This window comes from Delphinus delphis, chromosome 3 (assembly GCF_949987515.2).
Source record: "Delphinus delphis chromosome 3, mDelDel1.2, whole genome shotgun sequence".
Lineage (NCBI taxonomy): Eukaryota > Metazoa > Chordata > Mammalia > Artiodactyla > Delphinidae > Delphinus > Delphinus delphis.
In genome coordinates this window covers 28,763,011-28,787,864 of record NC_082685.1, presented here as the reverse complement: position 1 = coordinate 28,787,864, position 24,854 = coordinate 28,763,011, and the positions used below count along the sequence as shown (strand labels likewise).

The following is a 24,854-nucleotide window of genomic DNA, read 5'->3' as shown; positions in this document are numbered from 1 at the left end:
TTTTCTTCCCCTCCTAGAATAAATTTATTTTTATTATTATTTTTTTAAATAGATATTTGTTGGAGTATAATTGCTTCACAACACTGTGTTAGTTTCTGTTGTACAACAAAGTGACTCAGCCATACGTATACACATATCCCCATATCCCCTCCCCGTTACGTCTCCCTCCCACCTCCCTCCCACCCCTCTAGGTGGTCACAAAGCCCCGAGCTGATCTCCCTGTGCTAAGCGGCTGCTTCCCACTAGCTAACTATACATTTATTTTGAATGAAGCACTTAAACTACGCATGTAGCCTTCAATTACGGTTGACCCTTGAACAACCTGGGGAGTTTGGGGGGCCTGACCCTTCGCACAGTTGAAAATCCACATATAACTTAAGAGTTGGCCCTCTGTATCCGGTTCGGTTCCTCTGCACCTGCGGATTCAACCAATCTCAGATCATGTAGTACTGCAGTACTTACTACAGAAAAAAATCTGCATGTATGTGGACCCGCACAGTTCAACCCGTGTAGCTCAAGGGTCAACTGTACTTTTGCTCTTCAGTAGCTTATTTCCAATCACTTGCAATGCACTTGGAGAGCTAAAGTATAGCTCAAATCTAATATTTCCACACCAAACTCGTAATTTTTCCCTTAGTCACTGTCTCACACTTTTTTCATCCTACTGAAAAAATTTTTTTAAAACAAAGGGTATGTACCTTCACAAGTTACCTGGTCATCTTCATGTTTTCAACCATTCTTATATGCCTGGAGTCTAGACAATCAGTTTGAAAACTCAGAAGTCAATTTTCCAATTTAATTCCTCACATATTACGGAACACCATCAAAGCTTTTAGAACAACGCTAACAGACATTGTCTATTAAAAGCAAAGAAATGAAGTTTTGGTTTAGAGAAAAGCGTGTGTGACATAACCCTTAACAAACTGTGGTAAGAAAGTACCACACGTTCTGGCACCTCTGCTGGGAGCGCATCTAAGGGCCACTCTGCTGTCAACATCCATTTCTGGCATAGGACACCATGGCCTCGGTTCAAGGAAAAGCAAAGCTTTTCACATGTTAATAAACGTAAGGCTTAAATTTCAGGAAGGTTTGCACTGCACCTCTGCTAAACTTACATTTGTGCTTTCTAAGGCTGGGGAGAGGAAAGTGGGGAAAAACTTCAATTACATCTTATAAAGGGAGACTAGATAGATAAAGACACTTCCTCTACAGTTAATTCACTCAATAAGTATTTTTTACTGAATGCCTTCTCTGTGCCAAGTACTGGGAATACAAAGGTGAGCAAGACTTTACGATGTCCTTTCTCTCAGTTTACACATTCTACTATAGTTGATTTCATTAAAACCTTATATTTATTTGAAGTGGAAATGTGGGAATACAATATATAAACAATAAAAAGATAACACAGTAAACAACTTAACAGAATTTATTTGCAAAGTAGGAAATAAAAATCATGATTTTAACATTTATTTAGAATATGAACAAAACTAGAAAAAGTTAAAACTACAGAAAAGGTAGAGAGTACTGAAGTTGGCTCAGTGGCCATATAATACAAACAAGCAAAACCCAAGTTTCTTTCATGCAAATAAGCCTTAAGGAAAAGAGAACAGGAATGTTTATAGAACAGACCACAACAAGTATTTAAAAAATTTACATAAGAAACTGTACATAAATGAAAAATAAATTAGACAATTTACAAGAAATGTTTTATAGGTTATAATAGGCTATAACTTAGTTTATTATGAATAAAATTTGTAGCACATCATACATTTTTACATCACAGATTCAGTGTTAGAATAATTCCAACATGACAGAGCTCAGACTTGGCAAGAACAATGCAATAGATAGAATAAGGCAACTTAAACGGAAATGGCTTGTATAAGTAAAATTAACACAAACATTTTCTAGGTATGATTTGATCTGTAACTGGGCAGAATTAAGACAAATGCCACTCAATTTCAGTTAAGAAGTCAAAGCTTCACTGTAGTTCAAATAAAAAGTCAAAGCACACAATGTATTAAAAAAATGATAAAACCACCTTAACCTGACTTACATCCATGTTCCATTAACCGTATTTAGGACAAGGAGACCAGAATATTAATGTTCGGTCTATAAAGTTATCTTTTGTTTCTAAATGTAAACTAAAAAGGGCACCTCAGAAAAAAAGTGGCAGATTTCAAAATGGCTTAATACTCGTGACAACTATCAACTGTGCCAGGTATGAGATCCGTATGATTCAGAGACACAACATAAAGCTAAAATAATCTCAAACTATCTGCATTATTTATGTATATTTTACAAATTATACAAAACTGAAATGTTTTCTTTGAAAGCTACTGGAACTGTAGGTACTGCAATGTATGAAAGATGTTGAGAAATAGAAAAAAAAATCAGCACTATCTTAGACTTGAAATTTAGTTGCACATTTATACAATTCAAAACCTTGGATTTTAACTTTATTCACTCCTTTGAAAAATACATTCCTCATTCGTTCTTTTAAACACAAAATTACTGGCCGCTACAGCAAAAAGACTGAAAATCTAAAAAGAGAAATAGTCTTTTGACTACACAAAGAGCCAGAATGTAAAGATTCTGGTTTTTTTCTTAAGGAAAAAGAAAACTGATTTCCTCTCAAACACATCATTCAGTACCAACTGTAGTACCTGAAGTCCCAACATCAACTCACTGCTACATTTATTAAGCTGGAAATATCAGACACATGTACAATCTGATTATTCTCAGGCAATCCTAAGGATAAAGGTACTTTAGGTCTTTATCATACTTGATGTAAATGACTACAATCTATGATATTTCAACTCACTTAGAGATAATTAAAATTGTGTTTTATAAATCCCACTATGAATTGTGTTTGACAAAGGCAATAATTCTAGGAGGGGTTTATCCCACATCTATCCCAACTCACAATGATCAGAAATAAGAAACAGCTTAAAGAAAAGGGCTATTAAAAAAATCCCAAATATATCTAACATTCAAACATCCATAAATTTAGTGGTATGTTTCTTTTTGTACAATGGAAAAGTTATAATGCCCATATAATTTTGAAGTTATAGCACAATAAAAATTCCAGATAGCTTTACAGATTAAAGCACGCGCACGCACGCACGCACACACACACCCCCTTGATATTACTTTAAGGTATATCTACTACTTGGCCATTACAGGTAGTAACAAAACATTATGAGAGAATAACTAATACCATTCTATGGTGAGAATCCAAAAACCAGTACCTCTCAACATATATAAACACAAATAAAATGAACTCTAAAACATGATGCCACGTATCTGAACAAATTGTTTCTGTCACTTCAAATGATGCCATGAATGGAGCAACTAACTGTCTTTTGGGACAGTCTGCTTTTCATGGAACCCCTGTTTTCAATAGGCTATTAAAATACCTCAAAGGAAGAAAAATAATTACTCACTTTTTGGGGTCTTTGCTCATCAGTTACTAGGCTCAGTAGAAATATAAAGCTACGGTCTCAAATATTGAAAACAGGCAGTAATAGAGATAAAGAACATTACTTTCTGAGATTATCTGATGACAGAAACCAAGTTGGCTGAATTCCTTCTCTATTAGAATAAAACACCCTAAAATAAACAAGCTTATTGGGAAAATAGATCATTGATATTTCATGGCAAATCATGTTAAATAAAGTCAAAGAGTATTGTTACAAAAATGCAGTATGTTTCTAATATTTTGTTTATACATACCACAAAACAGTAAGTTAAATGCAAAATAACACATACTCATTTTTCCGGTGATCATCCAGTTTTTACATGGCTTTAGAAGAGAAAAAGTTTCTAAACTACATTCTCAAATGCAACAGACTAAAAAGCATAAAGTGCTCGATAGAGAAAAAACAAAATATTAAAATATGAAACATTTTGCATATAACAAGCAGAGTGGTTATAAAGGACATTTGGAAACTACTGCCTTGCTAAGCTTTCCACCCAAAAATGCGACCTTAGAAATCAAGGCAAGATGCCTTGATTCAAGGCAAGATGGACTGCTCTTAGAAGGCAAGAGTACCGCTGGACATAGAGGAAAACCTTTTTCCCTTTGAGCTGCCTCATTTTTCTTACAGAAGTGGACTTTCAGGAACTGGTACTGAGAATACAACAATCACATCTGCACGCAAAGGTAAAAAACTCAGGAATCTTCACAGTCTAATATTTGGCAAACAATCTGAACCTCTAGAAGGACTGTCAAGACGCCACATATATTACTGGCAATAGCGCTAACTTTACCTAAACTAAGAGTCCACCTATTTCAACTAGAGTAGCTGAGCAAGGAACGCCCTTGTCAACAGGCAAGGAAGTCTACTAGTACTTTGTCTTTGGAGAAGTTGGGGTGTAGAACTGAAGGCCATTAGTTCTCAAAGTCTCTCTGGTTAAAAGGCAGTCTTCTGGGGGTACGGATGGTGGTAGTGGTGGTGGAACGTTCTAGACCTTGTGTTCTTTACCAACCGCCCGAGCAAACTGATAGTGATCCTTGCATTTGAAAATGTTATTTTTAAAAATGAAAATTAAATCCACCAAGTTATAAACAAGATTCTCCTTGTGTGTACAGAACTCAATGAAGAATTAAAAAGGTTTCTTTTTAGTCCTTTAGAATTGGCTTCTCAAAGTTCAATTAGACAAGGTGTGTGTGTGGGGTTAAGTCTTTGGAATCATCAAATTTACTGCAGCGAAGGAAATATACATTCTGAAGACTGATGAGGATGCTCAGGATGTGTCTTGGGCAACTTTATTAGTATCATTAGAAAAACGATACCTACTACAATGAGATGGCAGGATGCAATGTAAGATGTTTTTTGGAATGGTCAGAACTACAGTTTGTCTGAATAAAATAAACTAGGCCAAATGAGGTATTTCTTATCCCTCTTTACGTATTTAAAAAATAAGGTTCTCACGTGTTCCCTCTCTAACATTCTTTAAAAAGTCCAGATTCAAATTTAAGTTTTAATGAATACATGATAGTGTTCATTTTTAAGAGCTAGTTCTAGAAACTACACTAATACAGTAACCACTACCCAAACGTGGCTACTGAGAACCTGAAATGTGATTAGTCCAAATTGAGTTGTGCTGTAAGTGTAAAATACATACTGATTTTGAAGACTAGGTAGCAACAATCCCCCAACCCCAAAAAAACCCTAAATAACTTTTTATAATGATTACATGTTGAAATGATCACACAGCTACACTGGGTTAAATAGAAATATATAATTTAAATGAATTTCACCTGTTTACTTTTTAAATATGTCTGCTAGAAAACGCAAAATTACATGTTGCTCACGTTTATTTCTATTAGACAGCACTGTTCAAGAACATAAGAGCTCTGAAGCTGATTGGGATTAGAACCAAACCTATTTACCACTCTATGCTTATTCAAGCATTTTCCTGGGATCATAATAAAAAACTAGAATCTTGGCAGCCTTCATCCCAATTCTGTGTTCTTATTAGAAATACTTATTAGAATTACTCCAGTAATTCTAGATTGTACAAGAGAAAAGCCAAGAGCTTTTCTCACAGTGGTGAAATAGTTGGTCACTTTATATGCATTTTAGCAGGTAACTTCAGTTTCAAAAGACAAAAAGTATGAATCATAGTCCCAAATTAACCAAAGTATTGATCAAATTAACTTGTATATACTTTTACCATTCCATTTCCTTCTTGACGACAGCCCCAAACCTGTAACTGCTAACGTACAGTTTGCCACAGGTATGAAATTTGAAGTTATCATTTAAAAGCAAAACCTTCTTGTACAGATGCCCAATCATGCAATTCTAAAATAAATTAAAAATATAGCTTTTGGCTGAAATATCTAGTCACGAAAATGGAAACATTTAGTAAGAAAATGTTTAAACACTGTAGGTTTTCAAAATGACCACTGACTGACATGAATTCAAAGTTCTAAATATTCTACATTCTAAAAATTACCTTCACATGCTTTTCCCTCTGAACATAACTACAGGGAGAAATATCTTTATCAAGCACCACCTCTTGAGATTCAATTGAAAATTGTTCTCTACGGAGCAAAACTGTCGTGTGAAAAGACAGCATAATACCTCTTCCTGTAATATAAAAGTTTTAAGCTCTTCAAAGTACATCCAGATTTACTGTAATTTAAGGAGGTGAACAGTTTTTCCCAATTTTCCCCGTCTTTCAACTTCCTAAACCATAAGTGACAGTCTCAAAAAACTTTGCTGAACTATTGGACCTCCAAAATGTTACTACCAAAATGAAAGTCTGAAAAAATTTATAACATTATAAAAAATGACTTCAAAATACAGAATAAATTCCAAGGCAAAAGGATTTACAAATTTTGGAACTATAATGCTTTTATTACCAGAATGTACGAAACACTGATCCTTTTATAATTCTGCAATACTGCCTCAGATTCCCAGTTTCAAAACAACTCATCTTTTAAATTTCCATAACATCTGTTTAGAACAAATGATTTTGCTGCTGTTCACAGTAGAAGACAGTCTTTAGCTTTGATGGTTCAGACCTAATTAAACAGAAATGGCTAACTTTGGGCCTAAGATAAATGTGGTATAGAGAGAAGAGCACAGAACCCTACCAATACACATAAACCATACTCCATTCAAATAGTCCTGGGACCTCACTGAACGGACTTTCAAATAAGTAATTAAGCCTCCAATTAAACAACATTTTAAAATGTACTATCTGATAAACTCAAAATACAAAAAATGCAGTATCACCAATTATGTGCATTTTCTAGGATTCATTTTAAAGTTCAGGCTAATGTTTAACAACAGTATTTCAATTAAATTATGGCATTTGAAAAAGGTTATACTTCTGGGGAAAGAGCACATAAACATGATTTTTGGGAGAAGATATGTTTGGAAAACAACAGTAATGAATAATTAATATTGCTTTAACATTTCTAAAATCATATTAAAATGATCATCTTTGCCATTTCAGTAAGTTTCGATACAGGATATGTTACTGTCCACTTACTAGTAACCAAAACACACATAGAACAGACTTGTAACAAATATTCAGAATCAATTCTTTTCATGAGATAAACATTTCTGAGACTTTAAGATTCATGTTTGAACATACAGTACTGCAATGTTGGCTACATAAAATAAAATAAATAGAAAATCTTTTTCAGAGGAAGCTCATTAATCAGAGGCTGTATTGCATTTAAGGATTTAACACTGGCTATATACAGAAGGGAAAGCATTTCACTTAGAAATACTTCACATTACTGGAGCTCTCTTTTTAATATGGCAACATATAGCAGCTTACCATATTCTGATACTTAAAAATCAACAGGAATAGTGCTACTCTTTCATCCTTTGGTTCCCAGTGACAAATAATGCAGTAATAACACCTCCAGTTTTCAGTTCCTCTTGAGTGACATTAACAGAGAGAAACCCGATGCTTTAGCTGAAATTTGGCAGCCCAAGAAGTGCACCAACTGCTCCAAAATATCCCTGCATAATTTAAAAGCAATTATTAATGTAGTGCAACTTCTAAATGAACATGTAATATTAACCACTATTAAGAACACATACTTGTGTATAATCTATTTAAGAACATTGATTCAGAAAGCTACCAATTTGTGTCATCAGTTATTGTAAAAAAAATTTTTTTAAACTGTATTCTCAATATATACAACTTTTTTTTTGTAATTGAATTCCATGTTTAATTGCTCAATATTTCAATCAACAGTCTACTTGAAACAATCTAAGTTTTCTGGTAGTATATATTCTTCATATAGTACAAATTTGGGGTTGACCAATAAGTTTGTTCAGGTTTTTCCTTAAGATGTTGCAGAAAAACCTGAACAAACTTTCTGGCCAACCCAATACATATATATGTATATGTTTTTGTATTATAATTGAAGCTAAGCATTTTCTAGTTAATTATAATATATATACCTTTGAAATACATATTTTTTTATAAAGAGTGGCTGTTAGACTCTAAAGCTTCTAGGACTATTGTTGCAATTCTGGCTCCCCTCCCCTTTCCTGAAGAAAATTCCTTTGGCTCTGCCTGCCATTCCCACAGCAGAGGACACGCCAGGTGGAGGTGCACAAGAGTACACATTCTGACCTCTACAGCGAAAGCAGTGACAATGACACATGGAAGCTCATAAGAGCAGAACAAATACTCAGAATCTGTATTATTAAAATGCTTAATAAAATATTCACTTGACCACAAATAATTCAAGGTAAGTTTACTTAATCCAAAACATTTTGTGAACTGATACTTGCTCCAATCAGAATTTAACTGGATATTGTGATCGAATAGGAAAAAAAAATCTCCAAGAATAAACTCCGAAATGTTAACAGTGGTTACCACTGGAGGTGGGGGTGAGGCTGTGGTGGGAGGATTAAGGAGATTTTCATTGCTAAATCATATATATTTTTACTGTTCATATTTAACATTTGTCCTCTCAGGGGAGGACAAAAAAAGAAAGAGGGAATTCCCTGGCGGTCGAGTGGTTAGGACTCTGTGCTCTCACTGACAAGGGCCCGGGTTCAACCCCTGGTTGGGGAGCTACTACTAATATCCCACCTGAGGCACGGCCAAAAAACAACAATAAAAAACAAAACAAACAAAAGAAAACAATTTAACAAAACAAACCCACTAAGTACACAAGCAGCCCCAGTATTTAATGAGCTCACAGACCTGATACTGCTCTCTCTTTTTCAGAACTGTGAGATTCTCATCTTAATGGGATGTCTGCCAGGTTACAAAAATGCCCACCCCCTAACTCAAACTGAAGTGAGGGAATCAATGTACTATTTACGTAAATCGCAGTTTTATACTTCACTTACAAAGTACCCGGCAAGGAACAATATATGAAACTGCATTTAAAAGCATGCTATTAAAATTCACAAAACTTTATTTTCATATCATACCTCATGCTCTAGAAACAATGCTTTCAGTTGACCTTTTGACCAATAATCCAGTGCATATGCCAAAAGTTTCATCGAGAGAGTATTGACACGTAAAAAGTTTCCAACAAAGACAACTCTGTTTATTTTCTAAAAGAAAAGAACAAAGAAAATGACTTGAAAAAAGAATTATCAAGTAGATTTTACAATACAATACAGTTTATAAGATCTCTACTTACAAATATAAACAACTACTACCTTTTTTTAGTGCCTACTGCATTCCTGGTATATGCCTTCATAATCCTGAATATTTAAAAATTAGTTTAGGACATGTCACTACACTTGTCAAAACCCATAGAATGTACACTAAGAGTGACCCCAAATGTAAACTATGGACTCTGAGTGATGATGTGTCAATGTAGGCTCATCGATTTTAACAAATGTACCAAACTGGTGCTGGATATTGACAGTAGGGGAGGCTGTGCGTCTAGGGGGTCAGTGAACTCTGTACCTTCCACTCAATTTTGCTGTGAACCTACAACTGCCCTAAAAAATAACGTCTAATTTAAAAAGAAAAGTTCTGGAAAGACCCTAGTTTAATGATTATAGATAGACTTATTTTTGAAAATGGCCAATAAGTAATACATTTAGCAAAGAAAGTAATTTGGAGAAATGTCACTGACGAGATAAAAGGAGACAAACCAAGGAAAAGTATTTTAAACGTGTTTAGGATTAAAAACAACCTGTAAACTTGGTCAGCATTTTGCAGTTTATGCTCAGTAATGACACAGAAACCGTGGACTTTATCTATAGGACTGGAGAGCAAAACTGACTGGGATACTGGCATGCCCACCCAACCCCTAGGGCTTCCAGATGGAGGAACTAATATTTGTTTTGAATCTCCAAAAAACCTATTTCTACCCTCACAACAATGTAAGTACTTCTGAGTGTACATTTTTGCACACTGAGTTTGAATAGCGTAAATTATGGCCTTAATTACTGTTAAGTCAATTGGCCAGTGAAAATCTGGACCTACAGGGGTAACAAAAAAGATCCCAGATTACTGTCTGCCCCCTCAAAGTGATATATTTCCCAAACCTAGGTTAAAATGCCTGCTAGTGGCTCCCTCAACTAACTTACTACACTGTTATTAAGAAACTTAAAAGACAGTATTCTAATTTTGAATTTAGAGTAATTCAGAGGATTAATTCGAGTCTTTGCACAGTTGTTCTCTCTTCTGGAGCCTCCCTTTCCCCAAATATCTGCACCCATGATTCTCTCACCTCCATCAAATCTTTGCCTAAGAGTTACATTTTCAACAAAGCCTTCCTTTAACTACACCCAGTTACTCAGTAATTTGTCCTCTGCCACTCTCTGGTCTACTCTCAATTCTCTTTATCTTGTTTAATTTTCTCCTTTTTAAAAATAGCATTTATCACCTAATACGGAATAATTTACTTGTTTACTACAACACTAGAATGGCTGTAAGCTCCACAAAGTCAGGGATCTTTGTTTTCTTCACTAATTTATCTCAAGTGCTCAGAACAATACCTGGCACATGGTACTCTAAATATTTACTCAATGAATAAACGAATGAGTGAACAAATGAAGAATTCCTTTAAAAAGTAAAATTCCCAACACATTTATAAAGTATTTGATATTTATAAAAATTAAATGGGCAAATACCTCTATTACACAAAGGCAAAACTGTATATACAGTCTTCTTCAAATAAAAATAACCCAATTATGAGGTAAATCTAGCAGTACATGCTTTTTGTAAGTATACATCATTCAAATTTCATGTGAAGAACGGTCTCAGTGCCTTCATAGCCCTGTACAATGCTGCTTGATCCATATGCAACAAGGCAGCACTGTAAAGAAGCCGAGGGCAGTAAGAAAACTTCCAAGTACTTCAGTAATCAAAGGTAACACTAGCAGGAAAAAAGTACCCACCCACTTTCAATAGTAAGTTACCTCAAAACGTCTTATTGTTTAGATAGAATTTTTGTTTCACAACTTAAAGATATTTAGGTTGTATATTTCTGAAAAGGTTTCTGGATAAATATGAAATGTAAATTATCTCTTTGTCCTATTTCCGCTTTGAATTATCTGCTACTTTCTTTAAAGGTAGTATCACAATTGGATAGGTAACATATATATTAATGAATCTTGGGATTTAATGGATTAAGAGATCTCGATCCTATGAGGCCTCCTTAAGGAATACGAAGAAGCCTGCTACACGTACATAAAACTCCAACTCACATTTTTCATATAATTAAACAATTTTTTTTACCTCATTAACAGCACACATTCGTGCCACAGAACCAATGTTATTGGTGATAGTAACTAATGTAGCTCTTGCTAGATCTTCTTTACTAACAGATTCTCGCTTCTCCTTATAAATCATATTCCCAAAACTGCAGAGAAATGAAAAACAAAATCAAATCTGCTGATAACAAACAACATTTCATACATTTTGAGAATACAGCCTACAGATAAATCTACACATGTACAAAATAAGGTATACATGTACAAGGTTACTTACTGACCCAATGAACTGCACGTAGGAAAATACTGGGAACACCCAAACATCTATCAAACTATGATACATTCATACAATGAAATACCATGAAGCTGTTAATAAAAAAAAGGTGGGGGGAGAAAGGAAGGAGGGAGAGAGGGAGGAAAGGAAGGAAAAAGAGGAAGACAGAGGGTAGGGAGGGAGGGAAAGGATGAGGGAAGGAAGAGGGGAAAAAGGGGGGGGGGCAGGCAAACAGACTAGGATATACTGCTGTTGTAGACTATACAGTCCTCCCTCTTATCCATGGGGGATTGGTTCCAGGACCTTCCTTGGACACCAAAATCTCTAGATGCTCAGGTCCCTTGTATAAAATGATGTAGTATTTGCATATAACCTAGGTATATACTTTAAAGCATCTCCAGATTACTTAATAACACTTAATACAATGTAAATACTATGTAAATAGTTGCCTGTGTGCAGCAAATTCAAGTTTTGCTTTTTGCAACTTTCTGGAATTATTTTTCCAAATATTTTCGATCCGAGGATGGTTGACTCTGTAGATGAGGAACCATGGATAAGGAGACCCGACTGTATACGGCATACTATATAATGGTATATAAATGTTACCTTCTAAAAGTTACCTTCTGTAAGGGGAGGATAAGGATATTTATTTGTATTTGTATAGAGAAACACTGGAAGGATACTCAAGAACTAATAAAAACAGTTTCCTATAGTGCATTCAGGGGAGACTTCTTGATGTATATTTAATTTTAAAACGACATCAATGTTCAAAACTTAGAACTAAACTGGGTAAGAGGAAGCCCCTTACAACTTCCTGATACACTGCTTTCTAAAAACTAAATACACGGGCTTCCCTGGTGGCGCAGTGGTTGAGAGTCCGCCTGCCGATGCAGGGGACACGGGTTCGTGCCCCAGTCCGGGAACATCCCACATGCCGCAGAGCGGCTAGGCCCGTGAGCCATGGCCGCTGAGCCTGTGCGTCCGGAGCCTGTGCTCCACAACAGGAGAGGCCACAACAGTGAGAGGCCCACGTAGCGCAAGGAAAAAAAACCAAAAAACCAAAAACCTAAATAAGCAACTTTAATTACAATGTAAATGTTAAACTTACCTAGATGCTACAGCCCAACCAGGCAGACCAAATCTTTCATAATCTCCTCCGTAAATATCACGGACCAGCTTGTCAGCTTGGGTGCTGTCACCTTTGGATGCCATTTCAAGAGCCTCTTCAAAACTTTCACAGCCAGTCAATAAACTACATAAACCAAGAAAGGTACCCCCTCCAAGGCTAAAGAAAATAAAGAAACTTGGTAAGTTGCATTTACACACTGTATTCTTTCTCCAAAGTAAAAGGATGGAGCACTCATTTATTCAATGAACACATGGATAGATATTGCTAAACCTAAGAAAAACACATAGCAAAACCAAATTTGTCAGATCAAAGAATAAACCAAAGGAAAAAAATGTCGTCGTGTAAACAACAGACACAGAAGACCTTTTATATCTTCTAGTATCTTCACCTGATACCTTACACTTTGTAATTGCTAAAAATAAATGTTTTTGTGTGCATGAAAAAGGAGTGCTAAAAGTTAATACTGTACAAATTAAAAGGAGAAAAATTGTAATTCTAAATGGTTTCCAGGAAATAATTTTGTGAAAGGCCTATTTACTTAGCCTGATAAGGCTGAAATCAACCCAACGTGATACATTAACATTTACATGACTCCGATATGAATACAGTGAGGACATTTATGTCAGGCTGGTCATCATGTTAAAGACAGAAGTTAACTTGGTTCTATTATTCTTTTGGATATGCTCACAAAATGAAATTATGCCACTCTAGCCCCTAAAATCAAAACCTTTGCTCCCTAGTCTCACCTAAATTTCTAACAGGTTATATTCCTGAATCACTGTTGGAATTTAGTTAATAGACTGAATTTGTCTTTTTGAATTGATTGAAGTAGGCAGTACTTCCCTGTAATTCTTTGGCATAGAGAGTTTCAACGGAGGTAGACTTTTCAGCCACCACAGAAATAAAATACTAATTAAATTTAAGTATTATTCAAATAGGAGTATTACATTAAAATTAAAATGAGTTTTTTTCAGGACTTCCCTGGCAGTCCAATGGTTAAGAGTCTGTGCTCCCAACACAGGGAGCACAGGTTTGATCCCTGGTTTGGGAACTAAGATCCCATATGCTGCAGAGCATGGCCAGCGTTTTTTCCACAAATCAATCTAATTTAAAGCATCCTAAAATCTTTCTTCCTCAATTAAGTAAACAGGAGCCTCCAGCTTCCTTAAAAGGTGATAAAGGACATATTGGAATCATAAGGAAAAATTTTAAATCTCATTTCACATTCATATTCCAGGTATTAAAGAAAAGAGTTCATGTTAAATTCATCCTATATGAATTAATTACAATGTTGCCAAATACTCCACTTAAATGTGAATCAAATAAGAATGTTTCAAGCTTTAGGCTTAAATATATCTATATAAAAATGAGAAAAATGCTTTGGAAAATTAAAATGTTATTGGAATCATTCCAGATAAAAATTCACTCTTTTCATTACGGAAATTTTGATGCCAAATGATGCTAACCAAATATAAACATTTAATGATTTTAGTTTGAGTCTACACACATGCCTTATAAAAAAGTATTATCTGCAACACTTTAACTTATACTTACACATCTACATTTTTAGCTGTTGCACAATACACATTAGATTTCACAATTTCTGTGTAGAAAACAATATGCATGCTGCCTTAAGAACAAAAAGGTTACTACCTTGTCCCAGTTACTCGTTTATAGTTGTCTTTGGAATGGACTGCTAAAATACTGACTCCCGAACCAATGTTTACTACCAGAAGTGGATAGGGATCATCCAGGTTGAAAGGCATCTTTTGGCATCTCTCAGGTTCTGAGGCATTAGCAAAATAATAGCACTCTGCTTGTCCATTGAAACTGACAGAATCTATATACAGCAAGCCCTTTACAAGGCAGTCAAGTTCATCCAGTTTGTGCAGGTGGAGGTTTCCAATCTGTAAAAAAACACCAAAGCGAGTTTTATAAAGTGAACAAAGGAACGCATTCAAAATACTTTACTCGACTATACCATATAATTTCCATGTACTTTACAAAACTTCAAAATCATTTACAACCCACACGTTTTCACTTGTTTTCTTTTGTGTCAAAATCTCTTAGGGACTTCATTTAGTCCTGTGGTTCTCAGTGGTGGTGGTATTACTTCTAGAGGTGTTTTGGAAATCTGTGTGGACTTTTTAGTTTTCACAAAGATGGGGAGGAGGAGAGAATCAAACTAACATTTACTGGGCAGGGACTTGGGGTGCCAGACATCTGCAATGGGTGGGGCAGTTGTGAAAAAAAAAAGAGTTAACCCTTCCCTGTATTACCTTTGAACATTACAACAGACATTTTTGTAGGCAGCAGTAGGAAAATTCATTTATAATTATCTGAGCCTATGTAAACAGGAAGTATTTTATCTATATGTGTATAGACACAAGGTATTCTTTTTTTTTTTTTTTTTTGCGGTATGCGGGCCTCTCACTGTTGTGGCCTCTCCCATTGCAGAGCACAGGCTTGGGACGTGCAGGCTCAGTGGCCATGGCTCACGGGCCCAGCCGCTCCGTGACATGTGGGATCTTCCCGGACCGGGGCACGAACCCGTGTCCCCTGCATCGGCAGGCGGACTCTCAACCACTGCGCCACCAGGGAAGCCCGACACAAGGTATTCTTTACATGGTTTTAATACATACTAAATTTGCTAGGAACGCAACCACCACATAAAGTGAGGAAGTGTACTTTTTACTGTTTGGAACTTTACCTTGTGTTGTTTAGCATCTTCGAAAGTTATGTCACAACAGCAATACCACTTATGGTATTTGATTCTCCAATAAAACATACCTTATCAATCTTAGCATTTGTGGCTTTAGAAATTAAGTTCAATCTATGTACATACAAGCATCTAAATCTGACTACTTCATTATGCCCTCTTGTGTGATCATACCAGAGAATCTACCTACTGATATATAAATACCTTAACTTCCTGTCTTTATATTATAGTTTGGGTACTAATATGAAATTATTAAATTCATTTCAGGTTAGTAAAGAGTATATTATAAAATATTTACTATAAAAGATCTCAGCTTAGATAAGCTTTTCAATTCTCTAAGGACTTATTAGGTATCACTCCCCCTTGTGTTCCCATGGCATCTCTTTTCATAGCAATAGTATTAATTATAATGCATTGTACTTCTTAATTATAATGCACTGAACTTATAGTTCACTTAAATGTGTGGTCTAGGATACTGCACTCTTTGAGAGCTAAGTCTGTGTCTTATTCCTAGCTGACTTCTCAGTGCCTAGCACAATACCTAACACAAACTAAGTGTTCAAATATTAGCTTAATAAATGATTGAGCTCCAACAAAAACAAATATTATAAAACTTCATCACTAGAAAATATCAATACTTCTTAAAAAAAACTTAGAACTCCGTAATTTGAATACCAGGGTCTCCAAACAATGGCCAGGTGAGAGCTGGCTTCAAGGACACTGCTTTTGGCAAACACTAAATATCACGCATCCAAAAAAAGTGGATTCGAATTTATGGTCAGATTACTCAATAAACTGAATACAAATCAGTATTACTCATCATAAAAATTTTTAATAAAAACTACCCCAAATTACAAGGTATTCACTTCCGTGAGCCATGTAAGTGATCGCTTATGTTCTAGATTTTCTTATGTGAATCTGAGAAACGAAATGGTCCACATGCATATTTTCAAGAAAAACAAATTTCAGTAAATCCAAGTATAAACTTTTTTTTTTTTTTTTTTTGCGGTTTGCAGGCCTCTCACTGTTGTGGCCTCTCCCGTTGCGGAGCACAGGCTCCGGACGCGCAGGCTCAGCGGCCATGGCTCACGGGCCTAGCCGCTCTGCGGCATGTGGGATCGCCCCGGACCGGGGCACGAACCCAGGTCCCCTGCATCAGCAGGCGGACTCCCAACCACTGCGCCACCAGGGAAGCCCTAAACTTTTAAATCTTTATTCTAATGGGAAGGACTGGATACTTGGCAAACCCCTACTAGCACAGAAATCGACGCTTACATAATCCGCCTGCCATATCCAAATGACCCCCTTTAAGACAGAAACATGGTAGGGTCAATGGTATAAAATCCAAGAAAAAAGGGCTAATAGGGACTTTCATTCAGGTGTCTATTAATCAAAAGATACAGGTTTCAGTTAGGGTTTGGGAAGATGGTGGCCTTAGGAGAGATGACTGGATAATACTCAAAAAAACAAGCAAACACAGGATAATAATAGTGAAAATATTTCAAGCCCCATTTATATCTGGCTTTGCACACTGCCAAATTCACTGACGTGTGCTTTTACTGTAGCTTTGTAGCAGTTCCTAAACTTAGCAGGTTTTACTCCATATTATGTACGACAGGCCCAACTCTGGCCAGTTTTTACTCATTGTATAAAGGTGTTTAAATGCTCCAATCAAAAGTAAGTCATGAATACATACTTCCCCTGTATCAGCAGGGGGAACTAGTCTAAGGAACGTATCAGACAGAAAACGAGCCTCATACTTTAAAAACTGAAGAGAATGGGTACCGATTTTTGCCTGTGAGCGAAATACCTACTGTGCGAAAATCTTTTTCAAACTTGTAAGCACCACCTCCTGTAGCACATAGCACCGTGTGTAATGTTGAGAAGTTTTTATCTCTTCCCATTTGGATAAAAGTAGGCAGGTCCTGGGTTGGAAATCTGATAAAGTGCAAGTTCCCTCTGCGGCCAAAAAGCGTTAAATCTTTCAGTTCAAGGTGTACATCCCGAATACCAGTGGATCCATAGGCTACGTTAGAAGTCAGATATTTCCGGATACTTTTTAAGCTCTCAACTTCTTCTTGTTCTTCCTCTGCTGTGATATCGATAGGTTCAAAATATGAGAGCTTTACCAGAGTTCCCCCGATGTCCATGCCAAACCATGGGAAAGCTATGGATAAAAAATAAATAAAAATATATATCCTGATTTTAGAAATGCAAATTAGGACCTAGTTAATTAGCCACAAGCTTCATTTACCCTGAATCATGCATTCAGTCAATAATACTTTTGAGGTAAGACAAATCTATGTGAAACTCACCCTTTTCCCTTCAAAATGTTATTCTGTGTATTTTCTCAAAACCCATAACTCAGCATGCCTGCGGCTGGACCAGGGCCTTTTAATTCCTGGTCTGGTAGGCATTCCTTTTCATTTATTACATAGTTATCATGTGCCCCAGGAGATTAGGAAAAATTTGGACCAATTTGGTTTTAATAATAGGTCATCACCTACGGCTTGAAAATGTTTCTACGATTTTAATGTAATAAAATTGGCCTATAATCACTTCAAGTAACCCAAGGGAAAAGTACCTCCTTAAAAAGAACTTTTTTTCTTTGCTCATTAAACTTACTAGGCTTCTTTAGTGCATCTGGTTAATAAAATTAGCTGTTGATAACGCTGAAAGTAAATCTACTTGGAAACAGGCACATTTGGGGAGGTAGCATCATCTGGGTTTGGGACTTGGTGCTCTCTCACTAACTGGGCTATATGACATAGGAAAAGCCATTAACCTCTCAAATCTTAGTTTCCTTAAGGTCTGTTTCTATTCTCTGGGATCTTAATCATTATGATAGAGACTCAAAAATAATACTTAAGATACATAGATTACAAAATGCCTAACAACATGTATTTAACAGTTTATTATGTATAAGTTGTCAAGGAAATTTAGTTCCCTTTGTTTCTTATATATTGATATTTTACTTATTTGATATGTGTGTACCATTAGAAACTGGAAACATACGATTCAATGAGAAAAGATTCGGTACATTTCTCTATACAGGCACAATGCTTTTGTCACCTATAGATTTGTATAAACAGCTAAGATGCTGAAGAAACTAAATTTTCTCAATTTTGTTGGGCAGCTAGCAATGGAGGCCATCTTAAAAAGTAAAACACTTTTTTTGATATATATATTTTTTGGCCACGCCCCATGGCTTGTGGGATCTTAGTTCCCTGAACTAGCGCCCTGCGCCCTGGGAGTGAAAGCGGGGGCTGCAAGGGAATTCCCAGTAACACACTTTTAAAATAAAGGAGAGGCCATTCAAGACTCACCTCACATCCAGCCTGTTAGATACGTCTATGTCTGTTCTCTTAGGGGTATCTGCTCTTAAAGGAAGAGTAACTGGAGATTCTATATTGCAGACCATGAAAGTCTTGGTTACCTTAATATCCAAACTAGAACATTATAGGTCCCTTCTTTTGCATAGAGATCCTTTCAACTCAGCAGAGTTCTGGAATTCATTTCCTTATGCCAGAGAAATAATCACCATTCAAAAAGTATGGGGGAGGCAACAAGAACACAGAAGACACGTATTCTTAATTACGATCCACTCCTTTGATTTAGCAAGTGATCTAATTTCCAGTGCATTAAAGCAAATACTTATGCTTGTTATTTTGTCACTAACTAAAATGAGAAGGGGAGGGGGCACAAAACTCAAACTTTATTGATTTGTGATGAAAGTACAAAGTTATTAAGGACAACCAGAGGCCCACTAATACTTCCATGAGGTAAGAAAAATACCACTTTCCAAAGAAATCAGGCAAATATCTAAATCTATAGCTTTGCTGCTTCTGGCCAAGGGACAGGTTAAAAGTAGGTCACCAGTGCGTAAGCATCCTACTTCTTGCATACAGCCTAAGCATTTCTCATTCTCTCGAGAATAAAACTCTCCACTGTCGAGGTGAAAAAAATGAACCAAAAATACATTTAAAGAACAAAACGTACCTTCCATAAATATAAATAAGTACTTTGATGATGGCAAATAAACATTACCTTCTACAGACTTTTGAGCATTTCCTAGAATCTCTCATGATGTTTTCGTGGCCTTCCAAAAAAATAGTAGCTCCTATTCTATTTCTCACCCGAGCCTAAGAGAACTGCCATTAGTTCCCCATAAGTAACAAAAATATCCAGAACCAGCATAAGCAGAGTGCTACCAAGAAATTATCTTTCCTACCAGGTAGATTAGGTATGCAAAAGGAGAAACCCACATGCCTGATCACCTCTTTAGCCACAAGGGCAGACTGCTAATTTCTAACAAACTGCATTATAAAAGTTTGGTGTCTTGTTAAGTGTTGGTAAGAGGTAGCGGAGAAGCTTTAAGGAGCTATTTAATTGCTATTGGCCCCATGCAGATTTTAGCCCAAAGGGATCCTATGCCAAACTAGAATTTAATTGTTCTGGAGCAGAAAGAGAAACCAAATGCTGAAAATGTTCAGAAGCATTGGTGGATTATTTTAAGGAACAGAATTCTAAAATGAGCACGTGCAATGGTCAATTCCAGATACTGTTCAAGTTCCCGAATAAAAGACAGTTCACTCTTCCCAATAATCATTCCGAATAAAAATGTTGTTTTAAAACAGACTAAGAAAATAAACCATACTCACACCTTCAGTATTATAATTCCTCAGAAGAGCTTCAGAAGACTTTTCCCCCCTTTGGTAAATTAGTTACATCTAAGAGAATATTAGAAACTATCACCTCCAACTGCACCTTACTATCCACTGGAAGTGATCATTCTTAAGTAATGACTCAATTTACAAACAGTTATATAGAAGCAAACGGCACACATATGCTACATACCTCTCTCTGGTCTTGACAAAAACTTCACATACCTTACTGCTTGGGTTAGCAAAGCAGACACCCAAACCTACACTGCACCAAATGAATAAATATATATATGTATATTAAAAAAATCTTTTATTACCACTCTATTAATCATGTTACATGCTCTACAGGTAAGCAAAACAGAGGCTGACCCTTACCTTAAAAAAATCACGTCAGTTGAGGTACAGAGGAACACCACTGCTTAGATTTTTACTATTATTTAAGTAGCGTGAAAAACACAAGTAAAGGTAATGCAAACATTGCCACTGTTTGGGTTCTAGAAAAAAATTTTTCATTAGATTGTTTGACTTCATTCTTCTCCTGGAGTTGAATTAACACATAATTTCAAATGCTCATCTTTTAGTTATACAATTTAGAGGGTGAAACCAATTCCTTTTCTTATTTTCTGGTTAAATACAGGCATTTGGTTTACAGGCTGGTATATACTAGTGATGTATCAAAAAGCCATGTTTTCTAACACTTGGGTGAGTAACTGTAAGAAAATGTGTGAAGCCAAAGTCACTTGTTTAACTAGTATGAGATACAGTTTTTAGTTACTAGTGCTGCTCTAAGGATTAAATGACGCAATGCATGTAAAAGATAGTGCTTACATACAAAGTGCTCACTAAATTTATGATTATAAAAAAAGGAAACCCTATGCAAGAACTCAAAAACAAGTGTGTCTTTAGCTAAACTGAGTGGTTTGAAACATCAGAAATAATACTTTCCAGTTATATATATATATTTCCATGACAGTTCATAGTTGAAATTCTTTCCCGCATGCAAAAGAACAAGATGTTCTTTATTTTTACTGTAAAGAGCTGAGTAGACAGTAAAGTCATCTTTTACATATAGGAAACTGGAAATGTTATTTCAGACTTCTAAATCATATTAACTGACTGGTTTTTCAGCATAACTCTTTTAACATTAATGGTCTCACAGTGTACCACAATATATTAATAAACAAATTACTTCTAAAAAATAGATGTTCTTTTACTTCTCAACCTAAAGTTTATTTTATAAACTCTTAATTATCATCTTTACTAGATATGAAACACCTTTGCCAGAGATGGTATTCACACCTGATTATAAGTTTGCCCAAATCTAAGTAATCAAATCGCTGTCAAGGCAAAAATAAAATAATAACATAAGGGTCAGAATATGAGCTTGTCATAGTTAAACTCATTTTACTAAATGGAAATTCTAACACAAGCAGAGAAAACCTATGTGTTGAGGGAAGATGTCCAACTGTTCTACATTACTGCATCTGTTCAAGATTCATTTAATTCAGCAAATGTACAGTAAAATAGTAGTATTTCTATATTACTCTCTCATTTTAAGACTTCACATCAGTATTTCATAGACTCCTGAACGAGAACTCTTTAGCTATTGTGTTTTTTTTTTTAAATCATTGTTTAAAAAAAATGTTTTAACTGGCAGATAAAACTACCAGATAAGAAAGGTTTGTGCTTCTCTAAGTATTTAGACTACGCCCTACAGGTGCAAAAGAAAGAACACAGGACTATGAGTCAGGTGACTTAGGGCCCTGAACCTCAGTTAGCAGAGTTGTAAAAGGTGTACAAGGTGTACAAGTTGTACAAGATGCAGCCTTGTAAAAGTTACTCTGGGGCTCAGTAAGTTCAGTTTTCCTCAGCAGTAAAATGAGAACCAAATTATCTCACATTTAAATAACAATTAACCGTTTCTGGAATGCTTTGGTATGTTGCCTCTCCGTGGAGGTTTTCAAGACCGGACGGACGGGCGGGAAAAGACAGTATCAGTGCTCCCGTTCTATAGCAAGAGATTTCCTAGAACTGTTGGGAGGATCACACAACACTGCAAAATGGCAAAACACCAATACAATTCTAAGACAGAAGCATGCATCCCGCATTCTTAGTCGCTCTGGAAGAATGAACTTCAAGTATGACAATCACAACGGCTGAGTGATTAAATAAGCTATTCACAGGAGTAAAAGGTTTTAAAAAGGCTAAAAATAAAAGGAAGCAAATAAAAGTTGATCTACTCTCTTTCAGTATGGAAAGTTTTTTTTTTTTTATAAGTATAGGTTATATATAGTCGTAGAAAAATCTCTACGGGTAGTCACCAAAAGATTAATAGTGGTTAGCTCTGAGTGGCGGGAATACGGATGACTTTGATCTTTTTATCTCTGTTTTTAAAAAAACAAACATGAACTAGTTGTTATTCTAAACAAGTCACGGCACTTACCCACCGGTAGGTTACACGCCGTGTTTAAAAGCTCTAATTATAACAACAGAGACAAATCCCAGGAACCCACCGGGATTTCAAGGACACAAGCAGAAAGCTCAGAAATCAGTTTAAAAAAATTAAAAAAAAAAAGTGGTAAATGTCCCCGCGCAACTTGACATCTGTGACAACCCATTTTCAACTTGATTTCAGAGGAAGCTGGTAACTCTGGTCTTGCCTGCCAAACCCCAGAACAAAAATTCCCCCTTGCACCTCCCAGCTTTCGAGGAGGAAAGGCTAGGGGGCGGCAAGCGTTCGTCAACCGAGCGTAGGGGGATGGGAGGGAGCCTCGAACTGGGTGCTGCAAAGGTCCCTCCGCCCCCATCCCGTGCTGGGCGACGGCTGGGAGCGACCGGCTTCGAAGCAGGCCACCACAAGGGGCTTCCCGACGTGGCCCAACTTGCTCTCCCAACCCGACGAGCCCAAGCCCCCATCTTACAGGGTTTCTTGGCATCCTTGATCTTCATGGCGTCGGCCTGAGGGGCGAGAGGCAGCCTCGGGTACGGCGCGCAGAGGGTTGCGGCGGAGACTCCGGAGGTAGCTGGGCCGCGCGGGGAGGCCCGGCCGGTTCCTCCCCTCGGGCCGGGCGGGGCGGGCCAAGGGCGGGGCGGGGGCGCCTGAGATTAGGCCCCGGCCCAGGGGGCGGCCCCCCCCACCCCCGCGAGGGGCGGCCGGGACCGAGCGAGCAGGGGAAGGCCGCCGGCCTCGCCGCTCCGGGGCCCCCCCGCCGCCGCTCCAAACAAAAGGCCCGGGTCTCCCGAGCCGCCGCCGCCGCACTGAGAAGCAGCCCGCCCAGGCCCAGCGCCCACGTGACGCGAGGGCCCCCTCTCTTCGCTCTCCGCCCGGCTGCTGGGGATTGTAGTTCCCCGAGTCGCAAGGCCCAGCTCTCAGGCTGCAGCCTTACAGATGGACTACAAAACCCAGGATGCATCGCGGGCCCTCCTCCGAGGCCCCTCCGCTTTCGGAGATGGCCTCAGAGTGGTCCCAGAGAGAAGGGGGCGGGGCCTTAATCACGCCAGCGACGGGGCTACCAATGGTGGCTGATGTGGGCGGGCTCCCGAACCCTAGAGCTGAAGCCTCGCGCCGCCGCTGAGGGAGAAGGGGAAGGGAAGTCTTTGCTGGTACTATCATGGCAGTTCTGCAAGTCGCAGACTTCCTTTGGAGGCAGAAAACCTGGTCAGTGTGCCAGGGAAAGCGGTAAACACAGGGCTCTAGAGCCGCTCTTTAGACAGACCAGTGAATGCATTTGTAAATTAAAGTCATTCACGAAGGAATCCCCTTGCTTAATAGAGACACCGCGAATGCAGGAGTTGGAATGATGATGATAGTAATGGCAATAGCAATAATAGGTAATAATAGGCACTCTGCTGAGCTCTTTTGGGGAATTATTTGATTTAATTAAGTAACTTTGTGAAGTTCGTGCAATTATTATCTATCACTCCTTTTGAAGATGGGACAGGAACTGAGAAGTTAAGTCACTTGGGAACACATGCCCTTTGCCGCAGTTCCTTGGTCCCCTCAGGGGCCCTGTAGCCCAGCTCCCTCCTTCCAAAGGGGAAGTTGACCCCCAGAAAAGAAAATTAGGTGCTACAGTTCTCCCTCCTTTCCCTGTGCCTGCTAGATTCTGAGTTCTCTAGCTGGAATGGGAAGGGACAGCACAGGGAGCTCTTTTCCTGGCCTCCCCTCCCCCAATTAGCTGACCAGGAATTTAGTGACTTTGGCAATAGATGGTTTGAGAGTTGGCAATGGAGGATTGAGCCTTATTGCACCTTCTTTGTGGAGGATATGACAAGGATTGTGAATAAGAACCGGAAGGGACACAAACGATCATTTAGGGAACATGAACAAAGAGCTAGCTTGAAATATAATGATTGAAATATAATGATTAAGAGCTTAAACTTGAATTCACATCTTGGTTCTGCGATTTGGTTATAAATTTGGGCAAATTACTTCATCTCTCTGATTCTCATTGGGAATGATGATGCCTACATCTCTTGGGATTGAGATGAAGATTGAGTTGAAAGAAGGCATATAAAGTGCTTACCTCGTTGCCTGTCGTAGAGATAGCGATCAGTAAGTGATGACTATGTTTTTATTGCCATTGTTATCCTTACTGTAAAGATAAGGTAGAAAGATTAAGTATTTAGACTGTTTGTCCAAGGTATTATTTAGGATTGGACCTGAGGTCTGATTGGTGCTTTGTGGTTCCTTATCTTTTGTTATTTTGATCTCAGTTTCCACATTTGTTATTTAGAAATATATTTTTATTTATATTTTTTATAGAAACATTCTTCTGAGCTCCCAGATATGTGACCTGATAACTTAGAACCCTGAGTGGGTTCTAAGTTAACCTTCTTTTCCTCTTATTTTCCCCAAGTCATTCCATCCCACACAGAACACTCGATATTCTTGAATGGTCCT

The 24,854-nt window shown here is 37.4% G+C and overlaps 1 protein-coding gene across 1 annotated transcript; it reads right to left on the bottom strand.

The window, feature by feature from the left end:
- Positions 1-1,411: 1,411 nt before the first annotated feature.
- PANK3 (pantothenate kinase 3) lies at positions 1,412-23,216 on the bottom strand. The gene is made up of 7 exons (XM_060008411.1): positions 22,873-23,216; positions 17,102-17,454; positions 14,222-14,475; positions 12,548-12,724; positions 11,191-11,314; positions 8,922-9,047; positions 1,412-7,487 (listed from the first exon to the last, which is right to left on the bottom strand). The coding sequence occupies exons 1-7, from the start codon at positions 22,898-22,900 to the stop codon at positions 7,437-7,439; spliced, it is 1,113 nt and encodes a 370-aa protein (XP_059864394.1). The 5' UTR covers positions 22,901-23,216; the 3' UTR covers positions 1,412-7,436.
- Positions 23,217-24,854: the final 1,638 nt, after the last annotated feature.

Coding starts and splice junctions, on each gene's coding strand:
- PANK3 (XM_060008411.1), bottom strand. CDS start 22,900: ATGAAGATCAAGGATGCCAAGAAACCCT. Junction 14,476..17,101: donor TTGAAAAAGATTTTCGCACA/GTAGGTATTTCG, acceptor GTTTTTTTACAG/ATTGGAAACCTCCACCTGCA. Junction 9,048..11,190: donor GAATGTGTGCTGTTAATGAG/GTAAAAAAAATT, acceptor CTTTTCTTTTAG/AAAATAAACAGAGTTGTCTT.